This window comes from Podarcis erhardii, assembly GCF_964252035.2.
Source record: "Podarcis erhardii genome assembly, chromosome: 10".
Lineage (NCBI taxonomy): Eukaryota > Metazoa > Chordata > Lepidosauria > Squamata > Lacertidae > Podarcis > Podarcis erhardii.
Window position 1 is genome coordinate 35,559,150 of NC_138500.1, and position 20,503 is coordinate 35,579,652.

The window sequence follows — 20,503 nt, forward strand, 5'->3', positions numbered from 1 at the left end:
CTAAATGAAGGAATAAAGTATCCAAGTCATACTTGGAGTAGACCCATTGGAATTAATTGGCTTATTTAGTCATTACTGAGGGTTGTCGCCTCTGCCTTAACTGAATGCCACTGTGGTCTCTATCTAAAACACTTTTAGACCAATCTTAGTCTTGAGCATAGACTACATTAGCCTAAGTCTTATCATGAATAAAATAAAAGTCTCCCTAGATTCATAGCTGAGAATCTTCTGCAGAGCACAGAAGGCTGTCCATGTGAGAAAGCTACCCAACATGTTTGTAAGAGCTAGGAATCACAGAGTAGTGGGTATATTAATGTTTTAGATGCATAGAAAGCCTTTAATAAATCATAATGTATTCTTTGAATTAAGAGTATTCAGATGTTTGGGTTAAGTAGTTCTTTCAGACTTGGTGTCTCTTGTCTGTGAGATGGCACCCGGCTCTCTGTCTCTATCTCAATCTCTCTGTTCCATCTGAAGCAAGAGAGGCAGCTGAGATGTTAGGCTAGTGCATGGAGGCAGTGATGGGTTGCATGTGGGCCAATAAACTGAAGCTGAATCCTGAAAAAGAAGTGTTATGTGTCCCAGGTTCTCGCATCCAGGAAGCAGGGAGGTGACCAATCCTGGATGGAGTTGCACTCCCCTGGAAGGAGCAGATTTGCTCCTGGATTTGACACTGTCACTGGAGGCTCAAGTGGTCTCTGTGGTTTGGAGTGCCTTTTTTCAGCTCCAGCTGGTTCACCAGCTACAACCCCTTTTGGAGCAAGATTACCATTGTACTCCATGCTCTGCTAACTTCCAGACTGAATTATTACAATGCACTTGTATGTGGGACTACCTTTGAAGGCGACTTGGAAAATGTAGTTGATCCAAATTTCAGTGGCCAATTGACTAAGGTTTATTTAAATCTCATACAGCCCATTTTAAAACAGTTGCTCTGGTTGCCAGTTCATTCCTGAGCCCAACTGAAGGTGCTCACATTAGTGTTTAAAGCCTTAAATGACTCAGGCCCCAAATATCTGAAAGACCACCTCCTTCCCTACAGGCTCTCTTCAGTGCTGAGATTGGCATGGGAGACCGTCTTGGTAGTTCCTTCACCTTCAGAAACTTGCTCGGGTGGTGGTGGGTGGCCCAGGAGAAGGAATTTTCTGTGGTGTCCCCTAAATTGTGGAACTCCCTCTGCACAGAGGTGTGTCTGGCGCCTTCATTATACAGCTTCCAGAGAATGCTCAAGGTGTACCTCATTACCCTGACTTTTGACACATGATGTGCTTATTTTTCAGGAACCACCTTATTTTTATTTTTATGATTGGAAGTTGTTTTAAACTGTTTTTAGTACTGTGTTCTAATGTTGTAACCCACACTGAGACCTTAGGGTGAAGGGTGGGTCAATTAATCATCATCCTCATCATTAACTTTGAAACTAGATTATCCAACAAAAGATTATCCAACAAAATAACTTTTAAAAGAGGGAATAAGTACGGATGCCCCTTATTACCAGCAGTGTTTATTCTAGCTATAAAATTATTAGGAATTATACTTACAAAGGACAACCAGATGAAAGGCATGTCTACAAATCTTAAGCAGAACAAATCAGCTATTTATGCAGATGACATTGTCCTAATGGTTATTAAGCCAATTAATTATCTAAATAAATTCCTGTAAGTTGCTTTTTTAAAAAGTGTAGATCTTTGTCAGACTACACATTAAACAAAGAAAAATCTGAGTGATTAGGATTAAATATTAAACTCACGTTTCAATGTCTGTTGTATAATTGCAGTGATAAAGAAAACAAAATAAATGAATGAGGAATTATGCTGACTACAAAGATTAAACAAAGTGGCACTGATTATGCAAACAGTTATGCAAATTGTTGTTTTCATAAAAACTGAGTAAATGGATTAAACTGAGTTCATTCCAGAAAAATTTGTAGCTACTGTGGAAGCACCCTGAGTCAGTTATTAAAATATGAGCCCCTTGTAATATACATACAAGAGAACTATTTCATGCCACTGGGACAATTAATGTTGGTATTTAGTTCTAAACTTTTGCAGTGGTTGCATGTTTGCTTTCCCCCCAAGTAAATGCTGTGTTGTTGAAATTCTTAAAGTGGTAGAACTGGAACATGCCAATTTAGGTTTTAAAGATACATTAAACCAGTCGTATGATTGCTTTACGGTGTAGCATTGCTTGCTGTGTGTGTGTGTGTGTGTGTGTGTGTGTGTGTGTAAAAGTGTCATGGGTGCCAGGACGAAATGGCTGCTATAGGCAACAGCAGCAGCAACAACAACAACAAGGTGTCAGTGCACTGACTATGGGCCACTGCAGCATGGCTCTTATCCATTCTATTTCTTTAATATCATAATCTTTGGACCACATGGGATGAGCTCACTATGTAGCTTCCCATATCAACATTGCAGCTGTTTCTGAGGAGGGCAACAGACTGGTGAGAGAAGGAACCACATCCGTTCTCCCATGTGATCCAGGACTTTTGGCATGACTCAAATGACACAGAAAGGAGCTGTTGCACAACAGCTCTTAGACTGGACTGTGATTCAGCCTTCCAGAATTAGCTCTAGCTCTTTTCTCTGTAGAAAGTGTCAACTCCCATAATTTCCTTAGATAGCCAATGGGGTGCCCCCCAGATGTTGTTGGACTACAGCTCCCATCAGCCCCAGTCAGCATGGCCAGTCATCAGGAATGATGGGAGTTATAGTCCAATGCCACATTGGCTACACCTTATCTAACTTGTCAGGTTGTACTATGTGCATGTGTTGGTGGATGTTTGTTTTATTTATTTTTAATGTGTGGCTCTTGTTATCCAGGGAATGCACAAAGTAGTGAAGCCAGGATTATGATGAAAGGACAGTCTGTTTTAAAGTGTATTTTTCTTTTCTCTATAATTTAGGGGGGGAAATTCAGACAGAAAAATAGTCTAACTTAATGTCAGCCTAACTAGAACAATGTGTGCTTTTCAGTATCAGCAATAATCAACAGACTTGTCAGACTATGTGTGCTCCATACCCCACCATACACACATCTGTCAACTTTAAGAAACTTTCAACAATGAATCATAGTGCATTGTATCAATTTATAACACTATCTACTGAAGTTAAACACTGTAATTCAATCACTTAGTCTAATGCATAGTAGCCTACATATATATTTACAGATAGAATTTTTGCACACATGCCATTTTAAAAAATATTGTATACCAAGTTGTAATTGAAAAGCAGAGATAGAGTTGTAGTATTTAGTAGTGCATGTCACATTCGTTAGTGAAATTGGACACAATTTATTGATGCACTATACTAAAATTTAACCTGTGCAATGGGTTTTTCTTTAGTAACAAAGAAGTGGTGTAATGCAGATCATTTATCACAGCACAGCTGCAAAAAAATTGTTTTAGGAATAAGCACCAAAAATTGACAGCACAGTATAATTCATAGTTGCCTTGCTGGGGCGGGTGTGAATGTGTCAGATATTTTCTCTATAGAATGATCTGCCTTCATAATTAAAGTGGTTCAGTGTTCTGGATAATAATATGTATATCAGATGAGCATTGGCAATAAAAACATACCAAATACGCAACAAATGATGTCGATTAAAATTCCGCCTGATGTTTAGATACCATATGCCACCACCAGACTCTTCTACAATACACTTCCAGCAGTGACTTGCACTGTGTCAGCTCTGTTTCACAGTTTATAGTAGTGGCAATATATATTTAGCCCATCCAAATTGTTCCTAATGAAGAAAGGGGCCTGGATAACTGTTTTTTCCCCCCTCTGCCACTATTCCTTCTAGAGCTAGATGAGATTTGTTGGTGCAGAAACAACACTGCAAGAGCATGTATCTGCACAAATAATTTTGCATCTCTTGGATGCACATGCAATGCACACTGGCCCCTACTTTCCACAGCAAGTCCGTGTTTAGTCTCTTTCCTCTAGCCTGAAGTTCTTAAAGGATGCTATGACTAGAGGGCCACAGCAGCAAATCGTGTGTATGTCAAAAGGAGTGTACTTTGCAAGGAACATTTCTTGCCTTCCTGCTTCAACCCTGACAAGACAAACCAGGAGTTTGGGTTATTTTTTATTCGCTATGTATTTTATTACATTCCATTTGAGTTCTTTTTGTGATTCTCTATCTTCCCTGTTTGCTGCTCTCTCCTCCCTGCTCCTCTGCCCTTCTGACATGGCACATCTCTCTACTGCTGGCCTTTTGGCTTGTTCTGTAGCATTACCTCTCGCTACTTTGGATTCTTTCTGGCATTCCTTCCAGCCTACTTTCCAACCAAACTCTCTATTATTAATAGTATCATTATATGCCTCTCCACACATTACTTTTCCGCACCTCAGCATCATGGACAATATTCTGATGAATACATAGCTGCATACATAGCTGCATTTTCTTGGCAGGTTCTTCAGTCATTCATTATTTTAAAAATTTGTTTGTTTATCAGCTTCCTTTTACTTTTCAGGTTTTAAAAATCAGTTTGCTTGGCCATCGAAAACGCATTTTGGCCTCACTGGGAGACAGGCTTCACGAAGATCCACCTCAGAAACCACCAAGATCTATAACCCTCAGGGTAAGTTCCAAAAAATATGTCTTGTATTCCCTCAAACACATATTGTAAAAGGCCTATAAAATCTTCAAACACAAAGAATGATTATTTAGCAACTGCCCATACGAACTGAGATTTATAGCTCTCTTCTTTTTTCATATTTTTATAAGGCTCTCTAATTTGTTTGACCAGCATGGTTTACTTGAGGGATTTTTATTTTATTTTTGTGATTTTGCTTGAGAAAAAAACACACTGTATTTAATAGCATCAACCGGTATTCTTGTTCAACTACTTAATGTGATTAATTTTCATGTCTTACTGAATTAGTGTGTCTGTCTGAATTTTCTGCACAAAACAGTCTATAAATTGTTTAATTTGTTGGGCTTTTTAATTTCCACGTTTTTTCTTGGCATATGATGTTAGGGGTGGGGCAGTATCTCTGGTGGGGGACACATTGTGCTCCTTCTTGAGTAGTTTGTCCACCTTTGCTCCCCACCCTGCACTCAGCTCTCACCTGTGGCTCCTAGAAGCTGACAGTGGCCACACCCCAGGAAACTTTGACTGGCTAAACCAGGTGAGAGTAGTCTATGGGTCTTAAACCCTCAGTGAGTCAGGTGAGTTAGGCACTTGTCTATCCACTGCATGTAAAGACAGACTCCGGCAGTTTGAGTGGACAAGACCAATAGAGGGTCCAATGCTCAAGAAGGTAGTTTCAGCATGTGCTGTTGAGGGAAATGAGGGGCAGATGGAACTCATCAACCTGGGAAGGTAGCCCATCTAGGAGAAGGAAAACTGATCCTAAACTTCTGTTGCCTTGGGACTATACACATTCCTGAGAAAGGTTTTGGAAGTAAACCCTGAGGAATAATCCATACTCACTGAACAAACTCTACTGAATTGCCCCAGAGACAGCATTGAAGCAAGGTGGAACTACATCAAAGAGGCATCCTACAACTACTACTACTACTACTACTACTAATAATAATAATAATTTATTATTTATACCACGCCCATCTGGCCGGGTTCCCCCCAGCCACTCTGTGTGGCCTCCAACAAAATACTAAAATACAGTAATCCATCAAACATTAAAGGCTTCCCTAAACAGGGCTGCCTTCAGATGTCTTCTAAAAGTCTGGTAGTTGTTCTCTTTGACATCTGATGGGAGGGTATTACACAGAGCCGGTGCCACTACCGAGAAGGCCCTCTGCCTGGTTCCCTGTAACTTGACTTCTCTCAGTGAGAGAACCGCCAGAAGGCCCTCGGCGCTGGACCTTAGTGTCCAAGTAGAACGATGGGGGTGGAAACACTCCTTCAGGTACACTGGACTGAGGCCGTTTAGGGCTTTAAAGGTCAGCAGCAACACTTTGAATTGTGCTCGGAAACATACTGGGAGCCAATGTAGTTCTTTCAAGACTGGTGTTATGTGGTCTCGGCAGCCGCTCCCAGTCACCAATTTCGCTGCCGCATTCTGGATTAGTTGTAGTTTCCGGGTCACCTTCAAAGGTAGCCCTACATAGAGTGCATTGGAGTAGTCCAAGCGAGAGATAATCAGAGCATGCACTACTCTGGTGAGACAGTCCGCAGGCAGATAGGGTCTCAGCCTGCGGACCAGATGGAGCTGGTAAGCAGCTGCCCTGGACACATAATTGACCTGTGCCTCCATGGACAGCTGTGAGTCCAAAATGACTCCCAGGCTGTGCATCTGGTCCTTCAGAGGCACAGTTACCCCATTCAGGACCAGGGAGTCCTCCACACCTGCCCACCTCCTGTTCCCCAAAAACAGTACTTCTGTATTGTCAGGATTCAACCTCAATCTGTTAGCTGCCATCCATCCTCCAACCGCCTCCAGACACTCACACAGGACCTTCACCTCCTTCACTGGTTCTGATTTGAAAGAGAGGTAGAGCTGGGCATCATCCGCATACTGATGAACACCCAGCCCAAACCCCCTGATGATCTCTCCCAGCGACTGCATATAGATGTTGAAAAGCATGGGGGAGAGGACAGAACCATGAGGTACCCCACAAGTGAGAGCCCAGGGGTCTGAACACTCATCCGCCATCACCACTTTCTGAACACAGCCCAGGAGGAAGGAGCGGAACCACTGTATGACAGTGCCCCCAGCTCCCAGCCCCTCTTGCACTGTAGATTGCTTACTATATTGCTAGGAACTGTCTATATTTTAATGGAAATTTGGAGGAATGCAGATGTAATTTTCATTACTGTCCCTTTTGAGATAGACAAAGGGAGGAGTACATTGTAAATTGTAAGCAACTATCTTTTTCTCTCACACAGACACCTTACTCAATTCCGCTTATGAAAACATTCATATGGACACTCTCACTCTCATTGCTGGCATATCACACCTGGCTTCTGGGAGAGAAACTATAGCTGCTTGAAAGACTGTGTTACTGAAAGTGTCACTGAGCTCTTGGTATTTTCCCTGTGGAGAATTGCTCAAATACAGGGCATTTTTAGCTGCTGTTTCCTGGCACAGTGTACTTCAAGAATGCTAAAATATAAATAGGGAGCATGAAGTGGTTGTAGGCTATGATCCAAGCAAAAGACTAGATATTTTTACAGAGGTGTCATCTTTCAGTTTTTAGGAATGAAGCATATAGCTGTTATTTAAGTGAACTTCAGATGATAAACTTGAGAACAGAAAAGGGAAATGGGTAAAAATAAGTGAGCCGTTCAGTAAAATGTGGCAATGTGGAGTGCTCCAGGGTTCAAGCCAGCCATGTTCTTTTTCAAGAGACTCCATGTTTTCTCCCCTTCTCAATAGTAGGTCAGCATTCTGTACCCACTGAACAGCCCAACTCATTGGGCTATCTTAGGGGAATGATTTTTCCTAAAGGGTTTTTTTTTTTTTTGTACTTCAGCAAGCATTTTCCTCCCTCCAAGCCTGCTGATACTATTCTCTTGTGTGTCAGTCAGGGGTGGGAGACTGGACCTGGCTGATGGGTTGTACCTTTCATTCCTCCACCCTCAGTTCCATGGGCTAACTTTTAACAGTTGGGTGAGGCTGCCCACTTGTCAATCGCCTGTTGTCATTATTATGTCAGGTGACAACTTGAAAGGGGCTTGCTTGCCTTTGAAGTCCATGTACAAACATTTTGTATTGATACCGCTTCAAAGGGACTTCAAAGTGAAGGCAGGCACAGCTTTACCTGCCTCACACCTGACATCACATATTATTAATAATAATTTATTAATCACCCTTTACACAAGTCTCGTGTGTGTGTGTGTGTGTGTACGTCCAGGGGTCCTTTACCTTATGTGCTCACGTGCGCGCGCGCACACACACACACACACACACACACACACTTTTTTTAAAAAAAATCAGTTTAAAACACAAAAACAGCAGGCACATTTAAAACAATAAAAATAGATACTTGTGGTAAAACCAATTTATCAGAGAGATGTATAATTCTGTCAGCAGAGTGCAGAATGGATGAGAGTCAACTAAGGTGAGACAGCAGAAGGCCAGAGAGAATAAGACTGCCATAATCAAGGCAAGATACGGGGATGAAAAAAGAGTTTTCTTGCCGCTCCTTATCTCTCCATGCTTATGTCCTGCCACATTCCTTCCTGTCACTTGTCCAGCTCTTCTACCCTCAGTTGTCCAAAGGTCTCCTGCCATCTGAAATAATTCCAGCCATTTCCCCTTCCTGCCCCCTCATGCCTAGAACTGCCTCCCCAAATGGTTCTGTGTGACTACCTTCCTTAAAGCCCATAAGTCCCTCCTCAAAATTCAGCATTTCCAAGATCATATCCCTAGATACTATGTCTTAATGTAATGTAACCAAATATTTATATTCTTCCATTGCCCCCATTGCCCCAACTTTGTTCTTTTCTCTATTTTAGAGTGTGATCTATTGATGTATGAACCTGTCATACCTTATACCTGTAAAGCACCATATACATAGATGGTATATACATTATATATATGTCCAGCACTTGAAACACTGTGTTACTAGCTCTTGTAGCTGCAGTTCATACACTTTTAGCTTCAGTGCAGGAAAGTCTGTTTATTTCATGCTGTTACTTTGTCTAATTATGTGCAGGAACCCAGCGGTAACCACACTCCTCCTCAGTTGTCTCCCTCACTCAGCCAAAGCACTTACACTACTGGTGGCTCCCTGGACGTTCCACACATTATCATGCAGGGGGATGCAAGGAGGAGAAGAAATGACAGCTATTTTGATGATATTCCTCGGTCAAAACTGGAGAGACAGATGGCACAGGTAATGTTGGGAAACCTTTCCTATTTAAATTTAATATATTTAGAGTTATATGTTCACTTCTTTAAAATTTGAGAAGGTGTACCTTTAAAAATAAGAGTATATATTTTTGTGAATTTTAGTATGTTTTGGAACCATCAACTAAATTGGTTTGCATTTATTTTGTAACTCTTTTATCCTGCTCTATAAACACATATTTTAAAATCTAGGCTCTAGAGAGACTTTATATTCTGTAAACTAGTTTATTTGTATGCTAACAGGCCTGGGAGATGTGAATAGCATTGAGATGTGAAATCGAAATATTCTGTTTGTGTTTGAAGAAGATAAGGTTTTAATGACTGATTTTTTTTGTCTCCTAAGAGTGGATGATACCAGCAAGATGCGTTATTGCTAGGATTTGGTTGTAGAAACAATGTTGAACACATTACTTTTTTAAATGAAAGGCAGCTAAAGTCGAATTCCTTAGCAGCAACATTTCTTATAGATCTTCCAGGGTATATTCTCACAATTATTTCCTTGCATTTAGTGTTAAGTGGAATCATATTGCTACATTCCAAATAGTTTTGGCTGACCGTAGAATGAGTTCATTTTGCTCTGTGTAACTCTGAAGTGAGTTGTGGAATCATGAATTGATGGCATGGTACATTCCGCACATACATAGGGCAGCCTAGGAGTGTCCTGTTTGAGCATGCTTTGATACCAAGTATATGGCAATATCCCAGTCCCCTTGCTGAGGCAGAGACCTTCAAGCATGGGAAGTCTGAGAGTACAGCTGGGAACAACCTGGAATGCTCTAGGTACACTTCTTACATATTTTTTGAAAAAATCTGGAACTTACCAAAAAGCAACAGATCCAGTCTGGAAATATTTCCCTGCAACTGAAAGCTATTGGGTGCATACATTTATTGCAGAATCTAACCCATCCTTAGGATTTTTTAAATTAAGGTGTCTTGAAGGAAACCTGACTGGGAATCTTGTTCAGCAAATGGTTTAAGTAAGGTATTAATAATAGTTCAACACAAATTTAGCAAGCTTCAAAGTCAGGCCTATGTAGCTGATGCCTCAGCATCCATCATAAACCAAGGGCAAAAGCCACCTCGTAGTTGAGTGACTGCTAATGTACTTATGATACCTAGTTTTAGTAGTTAGTATTGCCCTTCAGTAATTTTATTCCATGCTTATTCAGGAATTTCTGAAAGTTGCTTGTTTATTATCTCTGAAAATCACTCTCATCAATAATGGCCCATTTCTTATTTTTGGCCCCACGAGGGATAATTCTATGTAAGCTGCAAATGAAGCCACTTTTTCTCCCCATCTAATTATGGATATTCTTTCTTATTCAGATTTTGACAGAAATACATTTCATAGCTTTTTGACAGAAATTGGATGGTGTGTGCTCACATTTGGTTTTGATTTTTGCTGACATTATAGCAATTCAAGGGATTTGCTGAAACTGTTATTTTTACAATTGGATTTCAATCATTCTTAAAAGGGCTTTTGAGTACAGTGGTACCTCGGGTTACAAACACCTCGGGTTACAAACACTTCTGGTTACAAACTCCACTAACCTTGGGTTAAGAACTTTGCCCCAGGTTGAGAACGGAAATCGCACGGCGGCGGCATGGCGGCAGCAGGAGGCCCCATTAGCTTAAGTGGTATCTTAGATTAAGAACAGTTTCAGGTTAAGAATGGACCCCTGGAACAAATTGAGTTTGTAACCAGAGGTACCACTGTATTGTATATTTAGATATTTTATGTTGGGGCTGTTGAAATATTTCCTGTCTTTACTTAATGGACACCATAATAATGCTGCAGACATTACACTAAACCAGAAGTGATTAACCTATTAGCCTTTGGTGTATAACTCCCATCACTTTGACCATGGAGCATGTTGGTTGGGGCTGATGGAAACTGGAGTCCAATAGAATCTGAAGGCCACAATTATGTCCCACCACCACAACTACATTCAGCACCCTTTAAAAATGCATTGCCACTTACCCTCAATACATTCTACCACAAATGAATAATCCACTGTCTACCTTAAATATAGCATATGCTTGACCAAAAAGATATGCCATATTTCATTCTAAAGGTCAGCGTAGTTGAACTTCTGTCAGTGAAAGTGCTGTGGGTGATATGTGCTGTTCTTTGATGGTGCACAGGACTTAAGGCCAGATCATAAACCATGTTGTAATGCTTCACTGTACGCATCAGAGACCAAACTCTGAATTGCACCCAAAACAGATGGAAGGCCAGTTGAGTTCACAAAGCATGTTAGTGACATGAAAGTTTCACTCCACTGAGCAGGCATTCTGCCCTGATAGAAGCATCCAAGTGCCTGGCATAGCCATAAGTACAGATTGATTATTTCAGCAGTTCAACCTGGACGAGGGGGGGGGGATGTTTAATGCCCATATTGCAATCTTTTAAAAATCTAACAGCAACATAAAAAGGAAAAGTGTGGTTCCCTCTTGATAAATCCAAGGGCAGCTGATAAGTTCTGTTTGCTCAGTTGAACATTTAAATACAAATGTTAATATGTGGTTTTAAACAGCTGAATTAGGTTTTCTGCTAACCTATTATTGGAAGGAATTGGGGAGTCCTCGGTATGCAAAATAGCTTTGATAAAGAAGAGCAGAGTAACAAAACACCACTTACTATAAAAGAACTTCTCTGCAGGTCGCAAAAATTGATTGTCGGAATAGGCAATGCCAGATTTATTGTCACTGAGTAGCTTGATATATGCACATCGTGTCACTGAGTATCATCCTTCACTGTTGCCGCTTCTAGTCCCTTATACCCTCTTCAAGCCCTTCTCTCATTTCTGCATATTTGAAAATATAATACTCCCCAAAGGTATATAATATTTCTATTCTAGAAGTTGTCTCAATTTCATTCTTGAATTATCTCTCTCATACATGATATGATAAACATGCAAGGATGAAACTGAGGTTATAATTCCATAATATACTCAGCCTACTTCCTTCAAAGCAGTTCCACTGATTTTGTCCATAAAATGCATGTCACAGCCCATTAACATTTCTTTAGAAGTCTGGTGGGCTTCCATTTACATTTGTATTTAATATGTGATCTCTTTATAATTATGCAAATTCACTTCCTCTGTTCTGACCCTTCCTGTAGGCATGCCTATTGACCCAGGCTGTGTACACGTTCCTGTTTAATCTGCATCCAGTGTATTCCCATTGCTGGCTTGGGAAGTAGTGTACACATCTTAGCCACAATCCATATCTATCATGACGTTTCTTAGAAAATACTGTATTTTGATATGTCCCCCCCCAAAAAAGTAGCTTTGATCCCTGTTGAAAAAAAGAATGACCTAGCTGTGATTTAAGTCAGTAATGTGTACAGAGCCCCAAACTCTGGTAACATTTTCATGCCCACTGACTTCTAAGTGGGAAAATTTGGACAAATTTGATGTGTCTAACTCTGCTTGGAGTATTTTTTGAGCTGATTTCCTACTCTATACAATCTGGACTCATATTTTCAACCTCTGATTGTGAAATTGTTGATACTCTTTTTTCATACCTGCTTTTCCAAGGGAGGGTACTTGACCATAGACGTTTGACATATTAGCCACCTGTTCTAGATTCATTCTGAAGATGAAAGGCTGTTAAGGTTGAGAAGGTTATAGTGACATTATTAGCAAAAAAGGAAGTGGTTAGTAAGCAGAAGTTTTCATTTCACTGTGCATGTTTGGCACATTAGAACTGAAATCGCTAGGATAAATCCTGCTTTGAGAGATGAGCACCAAGACTGACTTTTTAAAAAGATTAGACAGGGCTGAAAAACCCCCACAGTAACTGACAGCAGGAACCTGAAGCAATTGCCCCTGAAAAAAGCACAACTTTTGTTCAGCTAGATGGAAATTAATTTGAAAGCAGTTTGCAATAGTTTTAGGGCTGTCTGCATGTACCAGCTCATCTCAACCCTAGGGCAAACTTGTTCAAATAGAGAATTCCATCTTGGTGAATGAAGTGTGAGGAAGAAACTAGATTCAGGCAAATGTAGCCATCTTTCTGTTCTTTTTTCATCACATACAATGATGTGTTGTGAGTCTTGAAATGACTGGAGCAGCCACAGGCCTTTCATATCATGGATGTGAACATTTGGGCCCAAGAAAGATGTAGTCTAGTATCCTTAAAAGACACTTTTTATAACCAGAGTGCATCTTACAGGAGTGAGTTTTACTCAGAGTGGACCCACTGAAATGAATGGGCCTAACATGGTTATGTTCATTAATTCCACTGGGTCTAAATTTGGTAAAATACTACACTATGTATTTGCCTCTTGAAGGTGTCAGGGTGTAGGCATGGGTGTTATACACTATACTAAAATGCACAAGAATAATGATGTGATTCCCCCCCCCCCATTGTTTTAGCAGTCTAGAAAGGAAGGCATTTTTGTAATTTACAGGATCCTTTATTTTAATGGCTATCTAAGTTGTCAGTTTGAACCTCAGAAGATCACATCCTTCCATAAAAACAAACTGAAGCAGCAGCTGATAGTGGAGAAAATTTCCTTAAAGTTTATTTGTTTGGGCTTTCCTCTCTGTTACTCTGCTACTCTTTTTAAATACTTGCTGATACTTGCTGGGATAGTTCCATGGCATCTATATACCATTTCCTCACATAAATGGATTCTTCAGACTCCTGTAAAATACTGAGATTCACCAGGATAGGTTTGATGATCTGTCATACTATAGTGTTCAAAGACCTCTAGAAGCCTCAGCACCCAGCTCCAGTTCATCAGATTCTCACAGCTCTGTTACACTCAGGTTGCAAGAGAAATGGAGCTGGAAAGCAAAACAGATTCCCAGATGGCAAGAGTTATTATTAGTATTAGTATTATTATTGCAGTGGTACCTCGTGTTGTGTACTTAATCCATTCTGGAGGTCCATTTGTAACAGGAAACTGCTCGTAACATGAGGCGCACTTTTGTTAATGGCGCCTCCACTGCTGCGCCACCAGAGCGCGACTTCCGCTCGCATCCCTGAGCAAAGGTCTCAACAAGGGGCATCTACTTCCGGGTTAGTGGAACGCGTAACCCACAACATTCGTAAGGGAGATGGTACGTAACATGAGGTACCACTGTATTAGTAATATTTGGTCTACTCTTCTCTGTGATAGCTTTTCAGCATAATGAACCATTTACTTCAATAATTTATATGTGTTTTCAGGATGAATTACACCCAATTATCACTTCATCTTTTAAGAACTGCAGCAGGTTAACTGTAGGTGTCTGCTGCTTCCCAGATGAAGAAGTGCTACTTCTCCTTATGCCTTCATGGGAGCTTGCAAAGAGAAACTGACCATCTCCCCTGTGGGGAAATGCAGGAGTTGTCACTATATATAAAGTTTTTGCCTTACGCTGCAGAGGAGTTGTGAGGGCCATAACAGAATGGTGATGAATTTGTCAATATATTAAACATACCAATTTTTCCTTTAGTATCAAAAAAACAGTTGGAGAGTGCCTAACCTGGATCAGGACCTGGGAACATGGGGTGGAAGTTAACTCTTTCTCCCACACCACAGCCTCAATGAAAATAGGACATACAGCTATTTGTCTGAGGCAAAAGCTCCATTGGCTCCAGATGAAGTTTTCCTCCCAGGCAAATTGCTGCAGGGGAGCAGGCACATTTTCACTGGGATAAGAGCAAAAGGGCTAAACAGTACTCCCTGCCTGTCACAGCTCCAATCCTGCTTTCCTGCCATATTTTGACAGGAAAAACAAGCCAAATACAAATGTATTCATGGAACTGCTATGCAAGGCCGCCTCAACACATGTTCATTTAAACTTCCCCAAGTTGCAGAAAGGACAAGCGACCTTTATATTGAAACCATTTTCATTCATACAGTTTGCATTTTATGCAATGCCATTTCTCTGTTTCCTGTCCATTGAAACATTAACAGACATGGAGCTAAGTTAATGAGTAAAATAAGCCTTAGGCATTAATGTAGTCAGAATAAATTATCTTCAGAACTCTGCTAGGTCTTTAGGAATGCTTCAAATATATTCATTTGTTTTTTAAAAGAGATAACTACTGACTTCTGTAGGTAACTTTTTGAAAGGCAGTTGGATCCTTTAGCAGGAGAATACTCTGAGGCATGCAAAGTCCATTTTCTTTGTGCCAACACCTGCCTGGGCTCCACTCTCTGTGCATGTGTTGCATAAGCACATCTGGACTGATAGAAGAAGAGAGCGTGGCCCATTAGGTAGAGAACAGTAGTGGCAAGAAAGCACAGTTCTGTTCCTTTATGTGTGTTCCTTAGTACCTTGGCTCAAATGATTTCCATTTTGTTTTGCCCATAAATGACAGCTAAGCAGAGGCCTAGGCATAGTAGGCAAAGTAAGCTGCTGTGTATAAGGGCTGTTCTCCATTACCATGGATGAACAAGACAATGATTCCCATCCTGTATTCAGTAAGCATGGGACCTCTGGAATGTGCTAACATGCTACCTTCACCCAATTCCAATCTACAATTTACAAGCACTTTTGCTTAGTTCTTCAGCACTCCTTCTAGTCCAGGCTGAAGCTATACTTCACAGCTTTGACACCCAGCTCATCCCACAACCATTCCTTTCTCCCTTCACAAAGTCTCATAGCTATCCAGTTAATCAGCTTTAGTACCTCACAGGAGTGTTCCTCTACCCAGACCAAAGGAACTCAACATTAGCTATGCTGGACTTCTTTACATTCTGGCCAGTGTGCTAGCAGGACCACCCTCCAGTAGACTGATATCAGGCAGTCCTCCAGTGGAATGGGGTCAGATTGCATTGGGAACAGTTTGCCTCTAGCACACCATCTAGATAATTCTCCAAAGTATGTACATACTCCAAAGTATGTCTGCAGTAGTCTATTTTTAACCTTTGTCCAATTTGCAGCTCAGGTAATTCTTGACATTGCTGCTAATACTTTGCGCAATACCTACTGAGGAAGCAACCACCACATGGTCTGACATCCTTCAAATGGGTTAACACATACATGATTTCAGTTTCAGTAGCGAAAGTACTAATATTCAATTACTATTGATCTGATTTAGACAGGAAGCGCAATGCAACTGGTTGTGACAGTGTGCTGCCACAGTGGATACCATGCCCCCTCATAATCACTTATTTGCTATAGTGTGGGTTTCTAGGATTGAATTGTAGGAACACTTTCTGGTCAGTTTAGAGAAAGGCAGCCTCTACTACCAGTCCTTTGAATTTCAGCAGTGACACAGCTTGTCAGTCAGTGTGAGGCATCCATATTTCACTAAGGGAAACATGAGCACAATTGTGATTTTCTTGCAGGAAGCTGTTTCTGTTTGAATGCAGGCTTTATTTAGACACTGATATTAAATTCCTGCTGCTTGTCTTAACTGCTGGCTATGCTCTGCATACTGTGGTTAAGCTATTGATGTTTTAATTGCTAGCTACTCCAGAGATTGTAGTTGCATTTCTCAGCTGTTTAAAGCCTTTCATTGTTGCATTCTCAGGAGACTCTGGGTAGCTACTCTATTTGGTGCTTATTTAAGTTGTTTGGCTACTATGAGCTATTATATTGGATTTTTTCTTGTGGTGTCCAAATAAGGAAATATATACGACGTTCTGCTGTCAGATGATATGAATCTGATTTTCTTTTCCTTTTTCTGTATTGTTGTAATGTGCATCTTGCTTTCTCTCCAAACACAACATGTATTTAGCATCCTGCATTCCATATGACGGTTGGAATGAGACAGTGTGTTGTTACTCCATTTTACAGCTATGAATTTGTTCTTTTCTAATTGTATTTTAAAGGTATTGGTCCAGTCTACTGAGCTCTGCTATCTCTCTTTCTGGCTTACCGCATGGAAATGTTTGGAGACTGTGCATCATGCAGCCTTGGTTGACTGTAGCTAGTATCTTTCAAATAATTAAGGCCTTTCAAATACCTTTCCAGTGTTATCCACAAATACCACTGACGTTAGTGGTTATTGCTCAGCAGCAGCACATTTGATTATGCTCAGTATTTGTTTGTTTTAGCCTTTTCTCCCCAAAGTAAATCTCCATTGAAAAACCCTTTTCAGCTGTAGAATGCAAATCAAAGGCTAAGATATGATTGAAGAGTACACATACTTTCCCCCTTTCTGCTATTAAGTTCTATTTCATAATCATATAATTGTTTTATTATCCCGAATAGGTCCAAAACTCAATCTGAAATCCTTGAGCTGTGTTTTCTTTCTATAAGCCCAAAATATGTTTTGTCAGCAAATATGTTAGAGGGTTTTAATAGCTGCTGCCAATTTGAAACACTCTCTTCTTTTAAACAAAATCTTGCAATTGTGTTCATGCCCCCACCTGCAATACTTTTTCTTCCTGGGCTTGGGGGTGTTGGTGGTGCTTTACTATTTACAAGATGAGATATAGTTTTCTGTTTATATTAGCAGTCTTCTGTCTGTGAAATTTGGACCAGCCAGAATGCAGGATATCCTTACACAGCAGTCCATCAGGTTCATAATGTAAGATACTTCAATAAATTGTCACTTTATTGGTGTTCATTGTGTTGCCTTGGTGTTGTTAATACTTTATAAAGGTGCCATGCTTTTCAAAAAGCAATGTGTAGCATCCAATTACTTCCAGGATTGTACGTATGTGTTTTTACATTTTGTTTTCATAGTGTGCAATAAACTTGTTGGCTTTTGTGTAGCAGGATACAATTTTTTCAGCGCCAAAGGTCAGTTTTTTAAAATAGAAGTGACCTCATCTATTTAACTTCTGCTCTGGGTGCTTTGTCTTTGTTAGCCTTCAAAGACAAGGATGGGAGTAAATTGCATACATTCTGCAATTTTACTCGGTTTTGTGCCTTTTGTTTTCAGTGACCAGAAAGAATCCTTCTAGTTTCTTGGGGCTTCTTCTCCCTTTTTTAAAGATGTACTAGCTCATAATTTCAATGTGTTCTTCATGAATGGTATCTTGTAGCATGTCTAAACAATCTGCACTTCTTTTAGATACAGGAAGTTCCTTGAAGCAATGTGCTCATATCATACACTGTATCTTGAATATCAGCCTTATGACCGTCTTAATGTGCCACTTCAGTGCATGTTATACATGCTATTCCTTCCCAGCGCATGTGCAAAGCAGACAATTTCTCCATCATTTATATTGTGTCACAATTAAAAAAACTTTAGTCAGAGTTCACCTTTGCTGCAAAAGGGAGAAAAATGCCTAGAACCAGGGGACCAGAAATGCTATAAGAACTGCAGCAGTATCTGCACCTTCCACCCACCTATGTGCTGTCAGTTCTGACAGTTCTATTATTACTAATAGTATAATACTTGTTATATAATATTTAATAGTATGTACAACTAAGAGCATTTTGGTATTTTGCTACTTAGTTGTGAGGCATGAGGAATGCAATCTGAACTGATTCCTATGCCTGCATCTTCCCAGCTATTAGAGGGAGACAGAAGGTCACAGGTCCTTTAAGGAACCCAGCAGAAATACTTAAATATGTTGATAACAACAGATTAATTTGAATTATGAGTTTTTTCACAAACCAATAAAACAAATAAAGGAACAACTTGAAGCTTAAATGACCCATTGAGAAACAAATGGCAATTGCACATATACATACATGTAAGAGCATGTGTGCAATCAGTGGTTCTTTTTAAAATTAATGATACATTAAAATGCATTTTCAACAATGGCAGAATGGTGCAATAACAGGAGCTTCACCTGTTTAATTTCTATGTGCCACTATTAATATTTACAGTGAGAATGATCTACCAAACGTAAGCACTTCTGCAGCTCACTAATTTTAATTATAGTTAAGGTTTGTACAGTCATACCTTGGTTTTTGAACAGAATGCATTCTGGGAGTCCATTTGACTCCTGGAACCGTTCAAAAACCAAAGTGTGGCTTCTGATTGGCTGCAGGAGCATCCTGCAGCCAATGAGAAGCCACGGAAGTTGCGCCGGATGTTCGGCTTCCAAAACTCACTTTTTTCCAACACTCACTTCCAGGTTTCAATCCTCCGAGAGCCAATTTTTTCAGGAGCCAAGGAGTTCGGCTTCCAAGGTACCACTGTACTTAAATACCCCCAATCAAATAACTGGGACATAAAAGTTCTCCCATAACATAGATTTGGAAGACACTTATGTGTTAGACATATGTTTGACTGCAATTAGCTTTCTGCACTTACTTATACTTACGTCTCAGTTTAATTTTGTTTAGATTCCATACTTGTAGCCTCTGCCACCAAAATCATAAATTTACCTGTTTAGTTTAAAGGCACTATGGTTTTTGTAAGACCTTGATCCAGACTGCTGAATATTTTCTCATTTCAGCTGTAGGTTCCACTTTTTAGCTATTGGACTGAGAACAGCTAGTCTGGACATTTTTTGTAAATTCTGAAAAGTATAAAATCTGTGAAACTGTGAAATTAAAGGGTTCCATGTTCATTTGTAACAATGTATCCTAGAGTTGAGAAATATTAATTTACATCGGGAACGAGAACACAAAGGGCTCTGGATCATGGACATTGTTTGACAGTGGGGTATATATAGGAAGATTCTATGCCACCTCTGTTTTTGGCATTTGTTACTGTTCTACATCCTAAAGTTTTTATACTCAGAATAAATCTTCATACAAAAGCAAATACTTATTTTGCTAAAACGTACTGTCCAGAGCTTTAAAACAAGCAAATACCAAGCATTCTGTCATCTTAACAATAGTCTTGACAAGTTGAGCGTTCGGATGGAATAAAGTGTAATCTCAGAGCGTAATCACATTTCTTTGAGTGATATTAATAAGATTACTTAAATAAATGGAAAATAAAACTGCAAGCGTTTAACATTTTTTTGTCCACTACACTGAATTGCCATATCCCGTGATAATTCCACAAGGTCACAATGTAGTCAAAGTGAAATACTTGTTAGTGCAACAGATTAAGTGATAGAGCTAAATATATTCCTAAAAGATGTTTCGCCGGATTATGCCCAGCATTTGAGGATGGTAAAATCAAAGGCTGACTCTTATTTTTTGCAGCACACGTTTGCTATATATAACTGATATTTGTGATATTGAATATTGTAAAGTGTGAAGAAGAAAATTGCAGTAAAAATGCAGTGAGCATAGGCAAGAAAATTGTGGCCAATGTCAGTGCCTGAATACATATCCACTGTATGCCCTTGGGTGTTTGAAAAGCCCTTCCATATTTCACCAACGGAATGCCATTATACACGTGGCAAAGAGGCACTGCATAAATTTTGAATGGGCTCAAAGACAGATAATTTATCCTTATAGAGTCTCCATGTTTAACAACTATGAATGTCTAATGTTGATATTGGCAACTGCAAAATGTTAATCCATGTGACATGGTTTAAACATTCTAAAGTGCTATTTAAAGCTAAATATTAACTGTTATTTTATTATTGTCTACACAACAGACATTTTGCAGTTTCAGCATTTTCCAACATCAAGAAATAGTGATTAGATAAAGCGCTACTTGCTGGAAATGTAGTGTATCTGCCAAGTCTACCCAGACACCTCCTCCCTCCCACCCAAAAAAAATATTCAGAAAAGCACAAGAGTTAATAGTTGATTGCAAGATGCCAATTTATATATCTCTTGAAGCACTTTTAAAGGAAAGTACCACATCTGCAATTACATTTGTATTAGTTTTCAGTGAGGCAGTAATATTGGCACAAAGTTGTTTCT

General features: G+C 39.8%; 1 protein-coding gene across 16 annotated transcripts in view; it reads left to right on the top strand.

The window, feature by feature from the left end:
• Nucleotides 1–20,503, top strand: part of ANKS1B (ankyrin repeat and sterile alpha motif domain containing 1B) — a 332,378-nt gene that overhangs the window by 294,717 nt on the left and 17,158 nt on the right. For 9 of the 16 annotated variants that reach the window (XM_081878197.1, XM_081878205.1, XM_081878208.1 and 6 more), the window contains 3 exons: nt 4,478–4,585; nt 8,629–8,808; nt 17,229–17,303. In XM_081878197.1, coding sequence (XP_081734323.1) covers nt 4,478–4,585; nt 8,629–8,808; nt 17,229–17,303 — 363 coding nt within the window. The remainder of the gene's footprint in view (nt 1–4,477; nt 4,586–8,628; nt 8,809–17,228; nt 17,304–20,503) is intronic. The other 7 variants (XM_081878201.1, XM_081878206.1, XM_081878209.1 and 4 more) reach the window with 2 other exon arrangements.